Raw genomic sequence first — 21448 nt, 5'->3', positions numbered from 1 at the left:
CTTTCCATTTGACACAGGCAACACAGTGGACACCAAATTCACATGACACTTAATATCCTCTTCAGTTGAACTCACACTAGTGTCTGTAGGGGCTCTAGACAGAGCATCAGCAAGAATCAGATGTTTCCCTGGAGTGTAGATCAATGTAAATTCATACGTCTGCATCTTCATCATAAGTCTCTGAATCCTTGGTGACATCTCGTTCAGATGGTTTTTATAATGGCAACCAAGGGTCGGTGATCTGTTTCAGCTACAAAAGATGGCAGACCATACACATAGTTATGAAACCATTCTAGTCCATAAGCCAGCCCCAAGCATTCTTTTTCTATTTAAGCATATCTGCATTCAGCTTTTGTCATGGCTCTGGACACATAAGCCACTGGCTTCCATTGTTCATTCTCAGCCTGAAGAAGAACTGCTCCAAGTCCATCTTTTGAGGCATCTGTAGACAGTTTTATTTTTTTTTGGTTGGATCGTAGAAGGTGAGCACCGGTTCCGTAGTCAGATATTTTTTTAGTTCTTTCCACCCTTGTTCATGAACTTCTGTCCACTGGAATTGACTCTCATTGTACAGGAGTCTGCGAATGTTTGTCATCTTTGCACTCAAATTGGGAATGAATTTTCCTATAAAGTTAATCATCCCCATGATGCGTAGGACACCCGTTTTGTCGACAGGCGGTGGCATCTTCAAAATGGCTTTTATTTTATCCTTATCTGGTGTAACACCTTGGGCAGATAGTTTGTCTCCAAGAAACATCATTTCTTTGACTCCAAACTCACATTTATTTTTATTGAGCTTCAGTCCATTTTTCCGTATGCGCTCCATGGCGCGTTTCAATCCATCATTGTGTTCTTGAGCTGTTGATCCCCAGATAATGATGTCATCAATGTAGACTCTCACTCCTTCCAAGCCTTCTATGATTCGCTCCATCTCTCTGTGGAATATTTCTGATGCCGATTTTATCCCAAAAGGAAGTCTTAGAAAACAGTATCTTCCAAAAGGTGTGTTAAAGGTACAATACTTGGTACTGCTTTCATCCAGCTTTACTTGCCAGAACCCTTGTGCTGCATCCAACTTGGTGAAATATCTTGCTCCAGTCATCTCACTGATTATTTCCTCTCGAGTGGGTATTTGATAATGTTCTCTCCTGATGTTCTCATTTAGATCTTTTGGATCCATGCATATTCTCAATTCTCCATTCTTCTTCTTGGTAATCACTATGGAATTAACCCAATCTGTAGGCTCCTCCACTTTCTGAATGACTCCCAACCTGGTCATTTGGTCCAACTCATTTTTCAACTCCTCTCACAGTGGTGCTGGAATGCGACGTGCAGCATGCACAACAGGCTGAGCGCCCTCTCTCAGCTGAATCTTGTATGTGCAGGGTACAGCACCCGATCCTTGAAAAACATCCTCATAATCCTGAAGCATTGCATCAACAGGGTTATTAGATTCATTCATTTCAGTGTTTATGTGATACACTCTTTTCACCAGTCCCAGTTCTTCACATGATTTATCACCTAAAAGTGACTCAAGATCTTCTTTTACAACTGAGAAGAACACAAGATGTTTTGTTCCTCTAACTGTCACATTCAGCTGACATGTGCCAATGCACTCAATTGATTGTCCATTATAGTCTCTCAGACCCGACTTTATTTCTTTTATCTGAGGTTTTACATGCATTTCTTTTATATCAGACATACTAATGAGATTCGCCTTAGCACCTGTGTCCAATCTGAACTTAACTGTGGCTCCATTTATTAACAAAGGAATTGTCCATTTATCATCTCTGTCGACACACTGCACTTTTTCTGACTCATTTTCACAATTCACAACACCAATAAAGAATGCGTCACTCAGGTCAGTTTCCTCTACTAGGTTTACACGATTCCTCTTCTTTCCTCTTCATAAAGCATTGCTTTGCAAAAATGATTCTTTCCACGGCAATTTAAACACTGCTTACCGTAAGCAGGACATTGTCTCACTTTATGCAGTGATCCACAGCGCTTACAGTTGATAACGGCTTCCTCTTGCAGCTGGCAGGACACCGCTCCTACTGCCGCTGCTCCGTCGCTGAACTGTGAAGTAGTTCCTGTCGAAAGTTCAGAAAATGGCCTCACTTGCTGCAGAGACAGTTCGCTCACCCAACACATCTCCACAGCTGTTTCCAGGGTCAGTTCCACTTCTCTCAGCAGTCTTTCTCTGAGCTTCCCATCTCATACACCAAAGACGATCTGATCTCTGATCATCGACGTCCTTCAGCAGGAGGCCAAAGTTGCATGACTGAGCTTTCACTTTCAGATCTGTCAGAAAGTAATCGAAGGGTTCATGCCAAGTCTGCATTCGGGAACGAAACGCGTATCTCTCATAGCATTCGTTCTTCTTAGGTGAACAGTGATCATCAAATTTACTTGGCACAACGTCCAACTTTTCTTTGTCTTCTGGTTCATCAAACACAAATGTGTTGTAGACTTCCAAAGCCTGCGCTCCCGCTATGGTCAGCAACATCGCTACCTTTCTTGGCTCCGGCTTGGTCTCCAAACCCATTGCGGCGACATATAGTTGAAAGCGTTGTTTGAAGGCACGCCGAGTCTCATCCACGTTTCCCGACAGCTTCAAGCTCTCCGGTGGTTTCAGCTCCACGGTCGGCCTCAGTTCACTCCTGTTCACCATGTTTTATTCGTGTTTGATAATGACCAGGCGTCTTGTAATGCTCAGACACTTTTATTAAAGTCTCTTTCCATGCGTCTGCTCACACAGGTTTTGTACAGGTGTGTCACCCAAGACTCTCTCACACTGTTGTCCTATTCTTTACATTTATGCATTCACAATTTATGCCTATCGTGGGATAGGCAGCTCTACTGGTCTTTATTTGCATTATTTTTCTAATTATGATGGGAAGCCAATTAGCAAGTATTTTCTACTATTACAACTACTAACCAACTATCATGTTTTCCAACTGCATCTCTTGGTTGTTATAAAGGCTGATTATAAATTTGCTACCTGATGCTAACTGACCAGCTTTTCTGCTTTTCTTCTGGTGCCAAAATAAAACTCTAACAGTTGCAGAAGAAAGACTTAAGGCTGCGACGATTGCAGTTTTCTGGCCGATCACTGATTACCGATCTTCTAAACACCATAAGTTTTTAAAGTTTCACTTTAAAAAGACTATTGTTAACTGTAAACATGCAGACTTGGCCCGGTGGGCCGGTCTGTCAGTCAAACCTGTCTCACAGAATAGCAGAAGAGAAAAGTAGTCGATTTTTAGACCTTTGCTGAGGTTGATAGGATTGGTGGATAAGATCAGCTTCACATGTAAAAATCGACCGATCTCCCAAAATTAAGGAAATCGGCACCAATAAATCGTCTGGCCAATAAATTGGTGCACCCCTATTTAAAGCAGTGAAAAAGAACAACAGCACTTTTTCTTACTGAAGCAGAACAACTGCAGTTATACAAAATGTGGCTAAATTGGTTCCAAACTGGTTCTGTTCTATATACTTGCAGGCATTTGGAGGATGTTCAAGTGGAAAAAATGACACCATGTGAGACAAACAGCAGATTTTGATTACAACACCTGCACAATTTTCTAAATAGTACCAAAACTTTGAGCCACCAACCCAAGACAGCGAAGATTTCCACAGACAAAGTTGCACAGCGACCAGACCAGATAATCTGTTGGCGGCTCAGTGGAGACGTACACGATGGTGTGAGGAACTCCTGCAGGCTGTCCCTCGTCCAGAGGACGCTTCACGTCTCCTGTCCTGCAGAGCGACGGTCTCATCTGGGCAGAGGAGGAACCAGGATTCCTGGCTCTCTACTCAGCTGCAGGTGGACGACGATCTGAAGAGTCTGTTGAAGAACTTGGCACGCTGTCTGGAGTGTGTGTTGTTTTTATGCTTGTGGCACCAGAGTGGAAACTTTGCAGCCCCAAAGTGCTTTCATTTTTAGTTGCTCTGCAAAACATGGAGGTCCAAGGTTTAAAATTGTTTGCGCTTGCAAAAGATGATTTAGGTTGAACTGAGATTTAATTTTGAAAAGACAAATGCGTATGTGCAAAATAATTTCTCTTTAAAGGCAAAAATGGGGAATGAGGCTGAACTTCTGGAAATACAATAGAGAACAAAACCCCAACCAATCTGGTAAGTATTCCAGGAAGACCAACAGGAGGTCGTGCTTAATTGCAACTTGGAATAAAACCTTTACATGGAGTTTTACAAATTTATTACAAATAAAAGTCTAAAAATGTTCATTTACTGCGATTTGCCTCGCAAAACCCAGAACAACCGTTTCCATTCATAAGACACAGCCGCCCACCTGAACTAGCAGCTCAGGGATGTAATGACGCCGTGGAGACGTTTAGAGTCGAGAGAATCTGTTGCCATGACAACTGTGAGCTTAGCACTCCCCAAACCTGGCCTTTCTGGTAGAGAGGAAATCCGTCTTTGAAAGAAAGCAGTAAAACTTTCAATCCGGCCATAAAGTTGATCTTTAAAGAAGATTGAATAAAAAGTTCTACGCTGTTTTCTGACTCTATAAGCTACAAAACTGGAGATAGGAGGATGACTGAGCAGCCAACATGGCAACCTGGACGGGCGTGCTGTGTAATTTCACAATGGGAACAATTGATCCTGTGCTCATTTTCTCACGACTGTTCAGTTCTGCACCACATGAAATGTAATAATTCCAGTTCTCACTTTTTCTCAGTTTGTGACACGGCATTTTTATGTATAAGAATTAAAACGGGAGACTCGGCGCAGACACATCAGTGAACAGAGGTTTCTGTGGTTTAGAGAGCTCAGAGTCGGATGGTTTTTATTATTGTGAAGCAAGCTTTTTATTCATGTGAGCTGGGACACATTTTGCCTTTTGATTGACAAGCAAACTTGACAGAAATGAAGCGCTTCTTCGCCGCTTTAGGCTTTTCCACCAGCATTATTGCAAAACAGTTTCATTTTGATGTCAGAGTAAAACCAGAACAACCACGCTGGACAAAAACCTCAAACATTACGAAAGATGGTTAATTGCCTCTCCAATAGTCTGTCTGCCTTCTAAGTTGTGCCACTTTCACACCCGTGGCAATCTGCCCAATGATGATGATGGAGAGAATCAGAGACGTCAGGGTCAGGGCCACGATGTTGAAAACGCGAGCGCAGGAGGCGTGACGCCTGGCTTCACTGTGATCTCCAACCACCTTCCGGTCTCTGGCCTGAAATCAGCAAAACAAAAAAAAATAGACATTATTTTAATAACCAGACCCTCCCGGTTATAATTTTTGTATTATTATATTTTCTAACCTACTTATTTTGAACATGATAGAAGTATAAAATCACAACGGATTCAAAAGACACATTTCTGTGCTATAATGATCTTAACTTGCTTGAAAAGCAGTAGGAGGAAGTAGGAAACGTATGAACTCCTATAAACTCGTACCATATTTTCAGGTGGTCCCTCATTATTAAATAAAAAAACAACAAATAAACAAGTTAATAAATGTTTAATTTTATCTGGATTTACATATGTCTAAATATGTACATCCATACCCAGAAACTCATGTGCGCTAGCCTCAATTTACATAAACACATTGGTGCTAACTCTCCCATATTTCTATATCTTGTGAAAATGACTGAGGAACTATAAGACGCACTTGTTTAGAGTTAATAAATAAATAAAATCAGTCCCATAATTCCTCCAGCTTTTGGATGTTAATCCAGACGTTCTTGAACTGGGCTCCTGTGCAAAGGCCATGAAATTCCTTGTCAGGTCTGATATTGTTGTTTTGTTTATCATTTATTGTGAAAAATGTATTTTCATGATAAGACATTTAATATGCATGTTTCAAAAGTCTTAACTGTGACATTTGCAGAGCGTTGCTGGAGGAAACAATGATAGGTAACATTTTTTTAAAAAGACTGTCTGCTGGTATAAGTTAATCACTACAGAGTGATCGATAACACCAAGATCACAATCCTTCAGCCGGAGCCGTTTTTCTTAAAACTTGCACAAGAAAATGATTTAAAATTGAACAAACTGAGTTTTACAATTGTTGAACCAAAACCTTATATAAAATATCATTACTATATACATTTATAGTAATAGCTCTTTCAGTTTTTACAATAATAAAGCATAAATATTTGATATGACGTGTCATAAGTTGCTAAGAAAAATAATTTTTTTAATCATTATCACAAAAGTATCAAAATATCGCAACAAAATTCTGATTCAGATACAGAAGTGGCTCGTATTAAAGACTAAACACGGGGAAACTATTGGCATAAACTCACCTTGACAGAATAGATGAGAGCCCCCAATCCGAGGCAGCAGAAGTTTGCGTAGACGAAGCTGCACAGCGACCAGACCAGATAATCTGTGGGGGGCTCAGTGGGGACGTTCACTACGATGTGCTGAACGCCTCTGGGACCCCCAGGCTGTCCAGGGGACGCTTCGCTGGAGTAACCAGGATTCATGGCTCTCTGCTCAGCTGCAGGTGGAAGAGGATCTGAAAAGTCTGTTGAAGAACTTGGCACCTTACAGGGAGCCGGGTTCCTTTTTTATGAGGCTGGTGGCATAACGGGAAATTTTACCAGTTGAAAAAAAAAAAACCTCTGTCTTTTTATTTTCACTTTCTTTGCAGAGCTTAGAGGTTCTAACTTTTTACATGCATGCAACCCGCCTGTGCTTGCAAAAGAGGTTTTGGAGCTGAATTTACTTTCTGTCTCCAAAGACCTTCTATTTGCAGAATAATTCAATGACTCCTGTTTGGAAGTAAGGCATTAAAAAGCAGGAGGAGGATGGATTGTATTAAACAAAACTGATTTAAGTCAGGTAAAGCACAAAGCAGTGCTAATTTGAAACTTTGATAAAAATTAAAAATAGAAATTTAAAAAGTGTGGCTTACATAAGTATTCAAGTCACTTTATTCTCCACCCTTTCCCTAATCCCTCAACTCCCCAAAAAATCCAGAAAAATCATTTGCATTCACAAAACAGCTACTTAGCGTTTAGCATCAATCCAGCCGCTGTGTGAAGACTCAGAGGTTTGTTCCAGAACGTTAGAGAACACAAGAGAAATGATTCAGACCAAAGAACTCAGCAGACAGGATAACGCTATGGAGAAGTTTAAAGTAGGATCTGGTTGGAAAACATAATCCCATTTCAGAGAACCCTATTCAACCTAAGAATGGAAGAAGAAATCAAAACTGCACGCCCACCAAAACATGGCCTCCATTTCATGCTGGCTGGTCTTCAAGCTTTTGTTGTTCTTTTGTACTTGAGAGTTCATATTCTGCCGAGTCCATCCATCATGTCTTCTTTCCTGCACTGGAGCTGCCTCAGTAACACAGTGATAGCAAAAGGAACTGAGTTTTGTGAAATGTAATTACAAAACATGCGTCTTTATTTGAACAGGATTTTGACGCTTGTTGAGCATGAGGAGTGCTGGACATTATGAACTGTAGGTCTAACACATTAACCCTCCTCCAGGTCCAAGATGGGCTGAGTGAACCCTGTGCGAGCTTTTACAAGGGTTGTGGTTTCGGGTACTGACGGTGTGACGGGACACCCTTCGTTGTCCGACAGTGACATCTGCCTCGTTCTTTCTGAGCGTCGAGCTAAGACTGTGGGGGTTAAACGTAATTCGAATATACACTTTATCAAACTAAAGTCAAAATCTGAATCAGCCTGGCGTAAACCAGCCTCTTGTTCGGCGCTTCGTACAGAGCGTCTGGACCATCGGCTATTGAGCAACGATTGCTTCCTGGAGGCGTGGCCTCTGTTGAAGTTTGATATTTTACCCAATCGCTATCGTTTGCCTGTGACATATTTAATGTGCCAGTTTGATACCATGAAGTTTACATGAAACTGCCTGCACTGTAAACAACCGTCTTCCACTGCCAAGACAGAACTGCAGAGCCGAACGAGGCAACTGTTAAAGGGCCAGCGTTATGTTTCTGAACTCTTTGAAATTGGCTTCCTGTCTCTTTAAGAACCGCCTACCGTTTCCATCATTTCATAACAATGCTACATGCCATTTACAACCTGTCTTGTATTTTGTTGTAATAAATTTAAAAAAAACAACCCAAAATCAGCTACATTATTCAAAATTTGTTTTGGAAAATGGCAACTCAGAATAAATAGAACCTCAGCTGAATGATCCAGACCCAGAAAGTATGTTTTTGAAAGAACCGGATCAAGTACAGAGACTCTTGCACGACTTTAAACGTCCTTGTCTGAGGTGCTGCTCACTTTCTCATGACTGTTGACTGAATTCGGAACGGTTCATAAATCAAAATGTCAGTTTTCACATCCAGTTACAATGATTTCTGTCTTTATTATCCCCACTTTGTCAGTTTGTGACACAATATTTTAACGTTCCAAAATTAAATTGGAGACTCAGCACACACAAATGAAAGGACATCTCTGTGTTTTAAAGAGCATAGTGTTTTTATTAATATAGTGAAACAAGCTTTCCATTCATCGCAGATCGGACACAGTTTGCAGATTGTGCATAAGCAAACGTTACACAATGAAAGTTACTAATTACTACTACTATTACTACTACTATTACTGTCATGGTTTCAGTTTGATACCAGAGTAAAAACAGAAAAGCTAGTTAGCGAAAACTCAAAGCAAGCAGAACAATGACTGTCAGTAAGGTGGCTACAGAGGTCAGGACGGTCGCCACGATGTTGAGAACGCGAGCGGTGGAGCCGTGACGTCTGGCTCCCTCCAGATCTCCGACCACCTTCCTGTCTCTGGCCTGAAATCATCAAATATGTTTCTGTTAAATGAGAACAGAATCACAGTGAAACAGAAAGTGTCATAGTTTTGTGTTTTATTGAGTTCTCTATCTTCTCTTTCCTTCCTGTTTTATCTCGCTTCTGTGTCCGACTGAGTTGCGCTCCACCTGTTTCTCTAGTTTCTGTTCTCTGTGGGTTTGATTCTAACATTCATTTCATTTTCTGCATACTCAGCTGTTCTCACTCTGGTTTAATGGCCTCCCACCTCTCTGGTCCATTCTGTCTCTGCTGGCTCCTTCCATTGTCTGTTCACACCTCACAACTGTGTTTTTGAACTATTCAATTTTTAATTTTCGCCATACATTCTGACTCCTACCTGAACCGAGTTCCTGCAGAGAAAGGTAGTTCGACAAAGTCTGGGGAAAGGTTACAGCCCGGGGTTTATTCTTGCAGAGTTCAGCTCTGACACAGTGTTTTATCGTAAGGCTTGTTTCTGTGCCTTCAGCAGAGAAACAGGCTGGTTTGTGTGGTTGCTGGCTGGCAAAGTGTGCTGACTCTCGTGCAAACATCAATAGATAAAATAATATTGCTACATTTCTGAACACCACAGGTCTCGAACGGTCAGGAACTACTTTTTTTGGTTTTTCATTTAGTTACGATGATAGAATACACTAGTGGTTTAGAAAAGGAACCGTGTTTTTTCCCTGCACAGTTAAGGAAGATTGGAGAAAAAAACCTTCACCCTTTCAGTTTACTTTTTGTTAGAGTACAGTGAATGTGGCTGAGGGTCCTATATGGATTAGAGTGATTGTGACAGAAGGTGTTGTGGTTTGAATCCGTGTGAATGTAAAACGCATTTCATAATTCGTTTGTTTGTTGTTCAGCTTATTTTAAATGCTGTCCAGTTCCTGTGTTTAAATGTTCATTAGAATTTAAGGTTTATTCATCTTTAAGAATAGGCTCTTGTATTTTTATGCCATTAACTTGAAAACGCTATAAAATCTATAAAATCAAAACAACAATTTTATCGTTTATCGCAATAACTTCTGGGACAACTGTATTTGTATTTGAAACGTAATCAATTACAAATTTATTGATGGAACCTGACTTACTGTCGTGTTTTGATTGTTGATTCTATGTTGCATTGTGTTTCTGTGTTTGATATGATGTAAAGCACTTTGAAATGCCTTGCTGCTGAAATGTGCTATACAAATAAAATGTGATTGATTGATTGATTGATTTGTATCGTCCAGCAAAATCTGTTAAAGTGACAGACCAGTTCTGACTGGGGCTGCAGTTTGAAATAAAATCTTCACTGTTCATCACTGGAGACGACCACCTGTCTGTCGTAGGCTTCACTCCAAACCGCTTCTTTAACTGATGACAAACACCACCAAGGTTTGAAAACTGACCTTTACGGAGAAGATGAGGGCCGCCAGTCCCAGGCAGAACGGATTTCCATACATGAAGCAAACGAGAGACCAGATGATGTCGTCGCTGGGCTGCACAGCTGGGATGTTCACAGCGCTCTGATGGACCATCATGTGAGGCTGAGCCTGGACTTCAGGACCGACGTACTGCGGCAAAGCAACAACCACCGGTTGGTGACCCTTATCTGGTGAAGCTGTGGCCATTCCTGTAGCGTCAGCAGCTCTGCAGGTTCTGGAGAACTGAAGCGGTTTGAACCTATAAGACAGCTTAACTCTTTCTTCCTCATTTCTCAACTGTAGATCACCTGGACGTCCTATTATCTTTTCAGAGGAAGATGACACACAAACATTAACATCGTCTTTTTAAGGAAATGTGAAAAGAGAACAAGATGTCTTTTTACAAAAAAAAATTTTTTTTTTTTTTTTTTACATATTTCTTAAAACCGTGACCATGTTGTGACAGTAAAATATGAGGCAGGTAATCTGGTCAGAAACAACCAATCAGAGCCAGGAGGAAGGTCAGGAGGAAGCTGTCAGTCACGCTTGTGAACGAGCCGTTAAAATTTACGAACGAGAAACAGAGAAACAACTTACCGCTGCAGAGAAACCGTTTATCCGCCATCTTTGGTGGCCACGCGCCCTGAGCTCTGTAGTGGTGAGGGCATGAGCAGCATGTCCACGAGAATGATTGCCAACACTGGCTCTGATTGGTTGTTTCTGACAGAGGTATTCAGATTGCAGAAGGAACTTGATTTTTTTCAGATTGTCTCATGTTAAATTGTCACAAAAGATATAAGTAAAAACATATATATATATATATATTTTTTTTTTAGAAAAGTTGCATACTGTAGTTTTAAATGACTGAAATTCTACATGGCGCCGCAGCCGCACTTAAAGGGGAACAAGATTATTTTAGCCAACTTTCTCAATATAAGGCATCTAAAAAAGCAGAAGAAAATATTCAGCCCTCCAACATTTTGAATGATTTTATTATTTGAAAACAGGATAATACTTTTCTATATTAACATTCAACAGTAAGTGATTCAGTCAAGTCCGAGTTAAACAACCCAGACGTTAATAATGTCCTCAGCAAAACCAGAAGCTTTACCAAGCGATCGATTGCGTTGCGGTACGAGCCAGGCACAAAGATCAGCATCGTTTCAAACAGATGTTCTTTCAAAATTAACTTTGCTTGAGTCGCTACAAACATCTTCCAGTATTACAACATTAGAGAAAAGGTTCATCAGTTTTTGTTGGTTAACTGAATTTAACTGAAACAGTAATAAGGCATCGATGTATTAAAGGTAATTTAATAAAACTGCAGCCTAATCTCAACAGTGTTACCTTACAGCATTCAATGCAATAAAATTAATTTTTGATAATTAATTAAAAAAGTAAGGCTTGACTGTTTGCAATGAACCAAAACCAAGCTCGAGCAAACTACGGCGACAGTAATTAGGCCGCTGAGGCTGGTCCAGCTGCTGGTGGAACCAGTCGGTGGTCATGTGAGCCGATCCGCTGATCACATCTTGGAGGACGCGGCGATGGCGGCGGCTCCTGGACGGCCGTAGACGCGGACGTTCGTGTTCTGGGACGCAGACGGGAAATGAGCGCATCAGGAAACGAGCAGGTTTCCGTTAACTGAACTTTTTTACGCCGCGATAACAAACCAACTGTTTGGTTACCTTCTTGGCTTCGGCGTTGTACTTGTTGAGTAAGGTCTGGACCCGGTTCCCGTAGTCTGGATGGACGGCCTTCAGGTTTTCCACCTGCAGGAAGAACATTGAATAAATGCATCTATATTCAGGTTTCCTGTTTTTAAAGCGATGCACACAAAAAATGCGAGACTAGCAAAAAGTCAAAAGGTTGCGCAAATTACAACTCTGGCAGCAGATTTACAACACGTGCAAACAGGAATTTGTTTTTTTTTCCTCCATAAAACAGGAAACCAGAGCGGTATATGTGGCTGCTGTGACATCGATAAATGACATCACCTTTTATTTCTCATTCAAATGTTTAAAAATTAACTTTGCGGTGGCGAGTCACACCGGTGGAGACAAAGCGAGAAAAAGACGCTCAGGAAAACAACTGAGAAGAAAAAATAAATGTCATTTAAGGTTCCCACTTTCAGAGGGAGTTCTTCTAAACTGCGCAACATCTGAAGGTTCACAATCATGACTTAAAATAAACCAAATATTGGAGCACAGTAAGCCACAATTCTGTATTTCAGACAATTAGAACATATAGTATATATTACAAAAAAAAGGATATTTTAAACAGAAATGTGAGAATTTATTTCAGTGCACTCAGTGATTGGTTGAGGCTTGTTTAGCATGAATAACTGCGTCGATGCGGCGTGGCACGGAGGCTGTCAGCCGAGAGGAAACTGAAACACAAGTTGTTTTGAAAGTGTCCGTTGTTGACGTTCCTCATCTTCCTCATAGATCCGTTCTGGTGTTCAACTCGGGCCATGACATGGTGCATTACACAACATTCACACATTAAAAATGCTGGTTTTTAATGGTTGTTATGTAAATAATCTCATTTATTTTTGACACTGAATGTCAGGATTTCATTATCTGTACTTCATAATTATCTAAATTTACAAGGAATAATAGCTTGAATCTTAAAATGTCAAAGATTTGGATTCACTTTTGCACAATGTGGTTGAATTACTAAAATAACATTTTAAATGTCCTAGTCAAAGCCTTACAGAACTTGAAAGCAGAAAACTTAAAAAAAAAAAAAAAATACAGATTGTGTTGCTTTAAACGTTGGGCTCTGTTCACCATCATTCTTCCTTGTTTAAAAATGTTTTGTTTCCGTAGCAACCACATTACCACAAAGCAGGCCGGTGTGCATGTTTAGTTTCATGCAGCAGCACCCTGTGGTTGAAGTGGATTAAAGAGAGGAACAATGTTTTTCCTTCTTTTAAATGCCCTCCGCAGTGACTCATCTTCACGACAGAAAGCATCTTTGGCTCCGCATGGAGTCTGACGGGAACTCACCATTCGTTTCTGGATGAAGAGCTGGGCTCCCTTCAGGAACCCGGCAAGGTTCTGGCACAGCCGCTGGCGCTCGTCCTCGTTCAGCACCTGGGTGTAGAAGGCCCGGACCTGCAGCCGGCCGCACACGGACCCGGTCAGAACCAGACACGGTAAACACAGTCCTACAGAACCAATCACTTCTCTGCACTTACCTCAGCAACCTTACTGGGAAGGTCGTTTATTTCACAGAGGGGTTGAAACTTATTCTGGTAACACTTTTATTTAAAGGTAAAAATGACGTCATGAACATGAAAGAGTCTTTATGAATGTTCATGACTGATGTCACGTAGTGTCATTTGGTAAATAATGACACTTTTAATGCAACTTTGCATTAAAAGTGTCGTCATGAGAGATGGAGTGAGCGTTGTTGATGAGAAGAAGCTGATTTGGTCTAATTGTTAAGTTTCCATTGCGCTCCAGTTTCAAGTTACCAAACGTACATGAAGCTACAAGGACGGCGGATGTGCCAACATTTTTAGATGCATGACAACTCTGTTATACTCTGATAGTGATTCCACGTAACTGTTTATTGTTTTACTGGTGTGGCCTTCGAAGGATATATTTAGACCATTTTCTACATTGAATTCAACAGGCTGAAAACATCGACTTCCTGTGTGCGACTGGCAAACAGCCACAGAGAGGCTATTAGAGGCGGCGGCGTCATCGTCACCTGCGTCACGTTGTCTTCGTCTTCGCTGTTGTAACGGGCGACGTCGGGCGAAACGCCGAACCTGGTCTCCACGAAGCGAGGCTGGTTCTGAGGGGCGCTGAAGCTGTTGGGGTAGTAGTTTGGAGCGCCACCTAGAGGTCGTACGAAGCAAGAACTTGTTGAGTTTAAGAGGCAGATTTTTAAAAAAAATGATATTGGATTGAGCATATAAACATCAGAAGGGACAAAGACAGAAGAAGGTGTGAAGAAATTCACATCAGTTGATTAATCATCAACACAAACATGTTTTAATCACATGGGTAAATATATGATTTATACATTTATTATACATAAACATGTCCAATTCTGGTCATTTTAAAGTCATAGTGTCCATAAACCAAATGTATAGTAGGACGTTGTTTTTTCCCCTTGGACTAACCAAAGATAATTTTTTTATATTTGTGAATACATAAGAGACTAACTTTATTTATTTGTACTTATTCTTGTTGTTCATACTTTTAATTCTTACAGCTCTGTCATAACCCTGAAAATTTAGCGCCACAATTTCTGGGAGCAAACTGACCTTTGTTATAAAATGATGACAGTTTAGTTTTAAGGTGTTACAAATTTGCAAAATGTAGAATTACAGCTTTAATTGACCTCACTGATCGTGAACCAGACAGCATAAGTGCAATAATATTAATAATAATAATTAATAATTAATAATTATTTCTGCATGTTTTACCAATTCAAATGTAAGTATTAATAAGACTGTTAAGAATTAAATTTAATACCTATATCTCCGTAAAAACTTGCAAACTTTGTCCAGCCAACTGGTGATAAATGAGCATTTACCCAGGATGCAAAAAAAGCTAGCTAGTTATTTAGCGACGGTATGTTAGCAGTGGGTGGCAGAACCCTCAACGTTTTGCCGGACAGAAATTTCCAGCAAAAAAAACAACAAAAAAATTAAAATAAATATATAATCTATGAATAAACAGACGTGTCAAGATAAAATTTAAGACCTGCGATTAACACATTACTTTTAAGGCCTTAATTTTAGACATGAATTTAAGACTTAAAGACTTAAGGCTGAGCAGCAGGTGAAGAACTCACCCTGGTTATCAGACATGCACATGGGGCCGTCTCGTTGGTAGTTGGCCACGCGGGCCCTGAAGGGACAGTTGACCGGGATCTGCAGGTAGTTGGCTCCCAGGCGATGGCGATGCGTGTCTGGGTAGGAGAAGAGCCGACCCTGCGCCGAGCCGGACGAGGTTAACCTCTGGTAAATTTCAACACTCCTTTCTCAGCTGATTCGGTTTACTGCGTCACCTGCAGCATCTTGTCGGGGCTGGCCTCGATGCCTGGAGGCATGTTGCTGGGGTCAAAGGCCAGCTGCTCCACCTCTGCGAAGTAGTTGACCGGGTTCCGGTTGAGGACCAGTTTGCCCACAGGGATCAGAGGGAACTCCTTATGCGACCACACCTGGGAGCGTTGGAAAAAGTAGCCCCAGATTTAGATATTGCAGATTGAAAATGAGACGAATGCATTCAAGAGAGATATTGAAGGAGGCGGTTTGATTAAAAGGTTCTCCTCTACTAGAGTAACACTTTGCTGGCATCGAAGAACCCAGAGTTTAGCTTTTTACCAAAAGTTCAAACCGGCGGGATAGTCAGCCGTTTCACTTTGTTGGGACTCCGTACCTTGGTGACATCAAAGGGGTTGAACTGGAACCTCTCCGCCTGGTCAAAGGTCATGACTTGGATGTAAAAGGTCCAGGACGGAAAGTCGCCGTTAGCGATGGCGTTGAACAGGTCTCCGATGCTGTAATCTGGGTTGGTGGCTGCGAGGCGCTCCGCCTCCTCCACAGACAGGTTTTTTATTCCTTGATCAGTCTTTAGAGAAAAATAAATAAATAAATAAAATCCATCGCAGAGCTCTGCAAACCAACAAACCAGTTTCAGAAACAGACCTTGTAATGGAACTTGCAGTAGATGCATTCGCCGTCAGCGTTGACCAGCTTGAAGGTGTGGGAACCGTAGCCGTTCATGTGGCGGTGGCCGTCAGGCAGGCCACGGTCGCTGAACAGGAACGACACCTGAGAGGGAAAAAGAAAAAAAAAAAAGGTTTACCCGAGTTTATTTACACAAAAAAAATATGTTTTATCACTGTTATTGCTGTCAAATGGATTTTAAATCAAATGGAGATGCTTCATTTGATTATAGTAAGAAAATTAGCTTTGATCACTGACCACAAGATGGCAGTAAAGTCCTTTTGATATGATCCTTTGGTAACTGTATGTGCTCTACATATGAGAGAATCTTAGTATACAAGACTAAGGCTGAAACAATTCATCTGATTAATCATCAACTAATTTAGTAATCAATCAATCATTAACTGGAGTAAAAATGCTGAAAAACCCAACATATTCAGAGCAATGAGATAAAACAATACAAAATGTACATGTTTTGCATTTAAGATAAAACCACCACTATATTTTAACAAAAAATCCTCAAGTGTCATTTTTTATATTCAATCTGTTGAAATTCACAAAAAAAGGCTGTTATTGAATTTCAGCCAATAAAATTATTATTCCCTATTTTAAAAGCAGAAACGAAATTATTTGTTTATGTCCATCTTTGAGTGTAATTCTAATATTATACAGAAAATGCTGAAGTAGTTTAATGAAAATGTTGCAGAATATGCCAATTTTTTTACTTGATTTGTCAGAATAACAGATAAACTTAATAAAATAATAAATAAATAAAATAATAGTTGCAGCCCTTTATAAGGCAAAGTAAACCAATCCTTAAATCACCATTTACATTTTAGTACCTCATTTATAATATGATTTCCTGTGGATGATATCTGTCTTTTTTTTAATCTAATCTGACCCAGGAGGAATTGCTGATGCTACTGATTCTAACGAGAATCTTAATAAACAGGAACTAGACGTGTTTATGCTCCATCATGGATGTGTGGAGGGTTTCAGACAATCTGTGACAAACAGATTGTCTTCATAGACAGAAGGTAGAAAAAGAGCGTGTTAAAGTAGATACTGACAAATAAAACAGATAAAAATGTTCATCAGCGGGAGCGACTGTGGTTTGCAAGTTCCCCATTACCAAATCATTTTAGAACATGTGTTTATTTTAGTTCCTGGAAGTGCTAAAGGTTGAATATCCGCGGCTACCTGATGCAGACTCTCAGGCCTCAGGCTCCAGAAGTCCCACACCATGTCAGGATCCTTCATGTGGGTTTGAGGGTTACGCTTCTGGGAATGAATGAAGGACGGAAACTGCAGGGCGGAAGAAGAGAAAACAAACAGCACCGATAAAATAACAAATAAAGTGGTTGAACTCCAAATTTTAAACGCCAACTTACAAGCATTGCGTCCCTGATGAAGAAGATGGGGGTGTTGTTGCCCGTCAGGTCCCAGTTCCCCTCCTCGGTGTAAAACTTTACAGCGAAGCCTCGGGGGTCTCGGACAGTGTCGGCTGATCCAGACTCCCCAGCTGAGCGCACAAGCATTTTAATCGTCGTTTATAATATTCAGTTTGTTGTGTGCAGCTTCATCATACAAAGACCTTATATTTTCTACAGCAGTAACAGAAGCAACAAAGCCACATATTAAAAGTTGCACAACAGCGCCCTCTGCCATCATAAAAGAACAGAATATGGGTGCTGCAGGAGTAGAGGCGTGTGAACATCATGGTTAAATAAAAAAATACACATATTGCAACACTGCGGCTAGCTAGCAAGTAGCTACCTGCTAGACAGACAGTTAGACGTGTCAACACATTTTTTGGTTCTCCAGATGAAAAATTACATCAGTGGATCACTTTGGAGGAAAATTATTTTCAAGTGTAAAATTAAATTATTGCGCACAAACATGGCACAGCTATTCCTACGACGACAAAGAGTGAGAATGTTCCTTGGAAATGAAAGTGAATCTCTCACCCACAGAGGAGAACCGGACAGCGATGGGAGTCGTTTTCCCAACATGTTCAAACACCTTGGCCTTGCAGTAGCGGGTGATGTCGTGAGTGACCTCAAAGTAGCCGAACGCGCCTGCATCATGGGAAGAAAAATACAAAATCACCTTTACATCGATGCTGTTGAATGTTTCAGCGTATCAGCATTGAGAACAACGTAGCAGCTTTTCAGGAGGGCTTGCTGTTTGTTTAAAGTCTGGATGTGGAAAAAATTGTCCCGTTCTAAAGCTTCTAGAACGTTCCTTTGAACAAAAAGAGCTCAGAAATTAAATTACACACGTACGGTAAAAAGTTAAATTATTATTTACGAAAAGCAGTTTCTACAATAAAAACTTAACTCTTGCTGTCTGGAGGGGTTGAATTTATTGCGTGAAACTTGTTTATCAAAGCAAAATGAGACCTTGAGTCCAAAACACATGAGCTGTAAGACAACCGTTAGCTAACCTGCGCCTTTAGCGTGCACCACTCTCTCTGGGATTCGCTCCCGGTCGAAGTGGGCCATCTCATCGGTGAAGACCACATCCTGCACGAGCAGAGGGCCCCTCGGCCCCGCAGTCTGCAGGTTGAGCTTGTCCCCAACGGGATGGCCACCTCCTGTCGTTAGCACATCTGGTCTCTGGAACCAAATGCAGTTCAAGAATTTAAAAAAAATATATATTAAAAGTTTGGGCTCAAACCATTCATACTTATTCTTATTAAAAGTGCTTCTCATGAGGTGACAAGCAAAGAGTAACCCAATGGAAAGCCGACTGAAAAATTCTTAATACATATTACCCTGGCTAACAACTACACCCCTAACTTTACATGTTTATTAACACAACAATATGAATAGCATTTAAATTCAGTTTAATGTCAAAACCTTCTTTGGATGAGAAGAGAGGATTTGGATTCCTCTGAACAAAGACAACAGAAGTAAACACGATCTCTGCCGGTTTCACCAACTCAAATTTAAGACTTTTTAAGACCCCTATGAATGAAATTAAAGACATGTAACAACAGAAATGTACAAAAGAAAATCCAGATTTTTATTTCATTCTTTTGAACAGAACGCACATTGCATCGTACGAATTGGTAGCAGAAGTGAGCCAGTGGCAATGATGAAGGTCATCCAGCCAACTGCCGATAAATTTGCCATTATCAATGATGAACACAAAAAAGCTAGCTAGCTAGTGTTTATTAGCAGCTAGTTAGCGGTAGCCTCAAACGCTACTGATGATGTTTCCGAGCGAGTCAAATTTTGCCCGACACAAAAGGCGCCGGGAGAACAATGAACTACATGGAATAATCCTGCCAGAACAAAGTTTAAGACCTGTGATTAACGTGTCTAAGGCCAACTTGTACATTTTCCAATTAATTTCAGACAGTCTTTCATTTTAGATATATGAATTTAAGACTTCTTAAGGTTGTGTGGACACCCTGGAAAATATCTCAGCAATATGAACTTAAAAAGCAGAGCAGGTAAAACTATAAAAAAAAAAGCATAAAAGAAGTGGACTTTTTTAAATCAGTTGTCTGTGTGGCACATTCTTCTACAGCTCTACCACTAATAATCTAAATGTATTAATCAATCCAACGAGAGTCTGTTGATCACCCACAGACCTAGATTGGGCAAGAAGGAAAACAGAAAAGGCAGCATGTTTATTTACCCGTCTATGGAGGGCAAAAAAAAACAACTATATTCCTGACATTTTTATTCACACCTCACAGAAAGGTCCAAAAATTGTCTGAAAGGACAGTTTCAGCTTTGTCGTCGTCCGACTTCCTTCACGAAATAAAAAGAAGAGTAATGGGCCAATAAAACCGGCATGATAGGAGGCGAGTGTGAACATAAATATTAGGCTAATATTTGGTTAAGAATACGGTGTAGCCCCGTCTTCAAGATGAGCACAGCTAGTTAGCTTTCTACACTCATAACATACTGGATCAGACGTCAAGATATAGGAAGCATATTTATACTTTTTTTTTTTTTTACAAAAAAACTGTGTAGGTTTGTGACATGAACATTGATTTGATGCATGTGAAGATAATAGAAAAAACACCTGAACTGAAATATGTGTTATTTTTTTTAAAATTAAGGGTTGAATTATACTGAAAACGAATATGATCTTGTGGTTGAGTAAAACAAAGGACTAACACATGTCAACTAACAGGCCTTTATTTTAACCATTGAAAAGTTACAACATCCATCAAATATCATGAATTTCGGTCAAAACTTTTCACAACCTACAATGTAAATCGAAGGAAATAAATTGACCTGACTGGTTCTTAACACCCTGCAAATGTCAGTTTATAAAAACATAATATATATACACATGTCAATAGCTCTGTTCTTACTTTTCACAAGAAATCATGTGCTTTGAAATGCATTGTTTTTTTTATAAATGTATCTTTATTTTACATTAACTTACTAAGTTGTTCACATATTATGATAGTTTTGAAAAAATGTGGTTTAACTAAACCCATTTTAAGTGTAATAACACTGACTTTACCCGATGAAATGTGTTTGTTTGCATAAACATGAATAGTTTATATATTGTGATAAATAAAAGTGCGTCAATAAGGCAAATTGAATAAGAAGAATCCTTTCAGAGCTGAATTGTGTTAAACCCTCACATTCAGCTGCAGGATCAGGTAGACTTCAGTCAGTTTAGCGCACTAATGTAAACTGAACTGTGGTCTTGTTATGCAACTAAAGGCTCAAGTTCCACCATGTGCAATAAAAACGACCCACTTTCACGTCTTTCAACTTAATTTTAGCCCACGGGAGACATTTTAGGAGCTCCCTTCTTAATGTCGCGACCAAAATGCTTGGAGGAGAAAGCCCTCGCTTGATGGCGTTGTTTAAATTTCAGCTAGCAAAACATTAGCAACCTCTCTCATTACTGCAACAAAACGACTACAAAACCGGAGTGCTGATTTAAACAACATGTGTTAGCATGTTTGAGATTAGCTCACGTTAATAACGAGCAAAGACTGAACAACCGACGGGCTTCGACTCTTGTTACCCCAAACGACCTGTCACCCAATTCCTGCAAGTCGGACACGGAGCAAACAAAACCCTTGATAAAAATGCAGCATTTGTACAAACCTGGGAGCCTCGGTTCTCCTTCCATATCTTCATCTGGTCGGTAGTTTTATCTCTGGTCTCCGCCATCTCGACAAAACAGCGCGTCGGGACCACTAACTGCACGGTAGGTGTCTTGGAGAAAAGCGTTATCTGTTTACCTCAATGCCAGAGAAAGTCTTCCTGGACTTTGTTCCACGTGACTCCGCCTCTACTTCGCCCCTCATTTCTGATTGGCTGACAGGACTAACGCGACCTATTTGTCTTTAAAAGAAAAAAAAAAGCGCTGCAGCTGACCTTGTATAACGTTTTAGCTACTTCGAGTAAATTTATCAAAAGACGAAGAGGAAACAAAAAAAAAAAAAAATAAAAAAAATATATATATATATATATAAAAAAAAAAAAAAATTCCCTTCTCACCCACCGCGGGTGGTTCTTATCCTCTGAGCTCGGGTCCTCTACCAGAGGCCTGGGAGCTTGAGGGTTCTGCGCAGTATCTTGGCTGTGCCAAGGACTGCACATTTC

The 21448-nt window shown here is 40.4% G+C and overlaps 3 protein-coding genes across 4 annotated transcripts; all 3 read right to left on the bottom strand.

Moving 5' to 3' along the window:
- Positions 1-4782: 4782 nt before the first annotated feature.
- Positions 4783-6535, bottom strand: LOC102227734 (dispanin subfamily A member 2b-like). Its single transcript, XM_014475030.2, has 2 exons — positions 6286-6535; positions 4783-5210 (listed from the first exon to the last, which is right to left on the bottom strand). The coding sequence occupies exons 1-2, from the start codon at positions 6466-6468 to the stop codon at positions 5022-5024; spliced, it is 372 nt and encodes a 123-aa protein (XP_014330516.1). The 5' UTR covers positions 6469-6535; the 3' UTR covers positions 4783-5021.
- Positions 6536-8445: 1910 nt separating this feature from the next.
- On the bottom strand, positions 8446-11051 carry LOC102227477 (dispanin subfamily A member 2b-like). 2 transcript variants are annotated; one of them, XM_005815281.2, is made up of 3 exons: positions 10763-11051; positions 10151-10408; positions 8446-8758 (listed from the first exon to the last, which is right to left on the bottom strand). In XM_005815281.2, the coding sequence occupies exons 2-3, from the start codon at positions 10370-10372 to the stop codon at positions 8612-8614; spliced, it is 369 nt and encodes a 122-aa protein (XP_005815338.1). In that variant the 5' UTR covers positions 10373-10408; positions 10763-11051; the 3' UTR covers positions 8446-8611. The 2 variants fall into 2 exon arrangements, with proteins under 2 accessions (XP_005815338.1, XP_023203565.1); XM_023347797.1 differs by lacking the exons at positions 8446-8758; positions 10763-11051 and adding an exon at positions 8759-8779 and having other exon boundaries at positions 10151-10553.
- Positions 11052-11139: 88 nt separating this feature from the next.
- cat (catalase) lies at positions 11140-21111 on the bottom strand. Its single transcript, XM_005815279.3, has 13 exons — positions 20948-21111; positions 18304-18475; positions 17825-17935; positions 17249-17379; positions 17058-17162; positions 15837-15962; positions 15568-15759; positions 15197-15349; positions 14981-15119; positions 13886-14016; positions 13177-13284; positions 11854-11937; positions 11140-11756 (listed from the first exon to the last, which is right to left on the bottom strand). Exons 1-13 carry the CDS (start codon positions 21011-21013, stop codon positions 11691-11693), a joined length of 1584 nt encoding a protein of 527 aa, XP_005815336.1. The 5' UTR covers positions 21014-21111; the 3' UTR covers positions 11140-11690.
- Between the last annotated feature and the right edge of the window lie 337 nt (positions 21112-21448).

The sequence above is a fragment of the Xiphophorus maculatus genome, chromosome 2 (genome assembly GCF_002775205.1).
Source record: "Xiphophorus maculatus strain JP 163 A chromosome 2, X_maculatus-5.0-male, whole genome shotgun sequence".
Lineage (NCBI taxonomy): Eukaryota > Metazoa > Chordata > Actinopteri > Cyprinodontiformes > Poeciliidae > Xiphophorus > Xiphophorus maculatus.
This window is presented reverse-complemented; position numbering and strand designations above follow the sequence as displayed.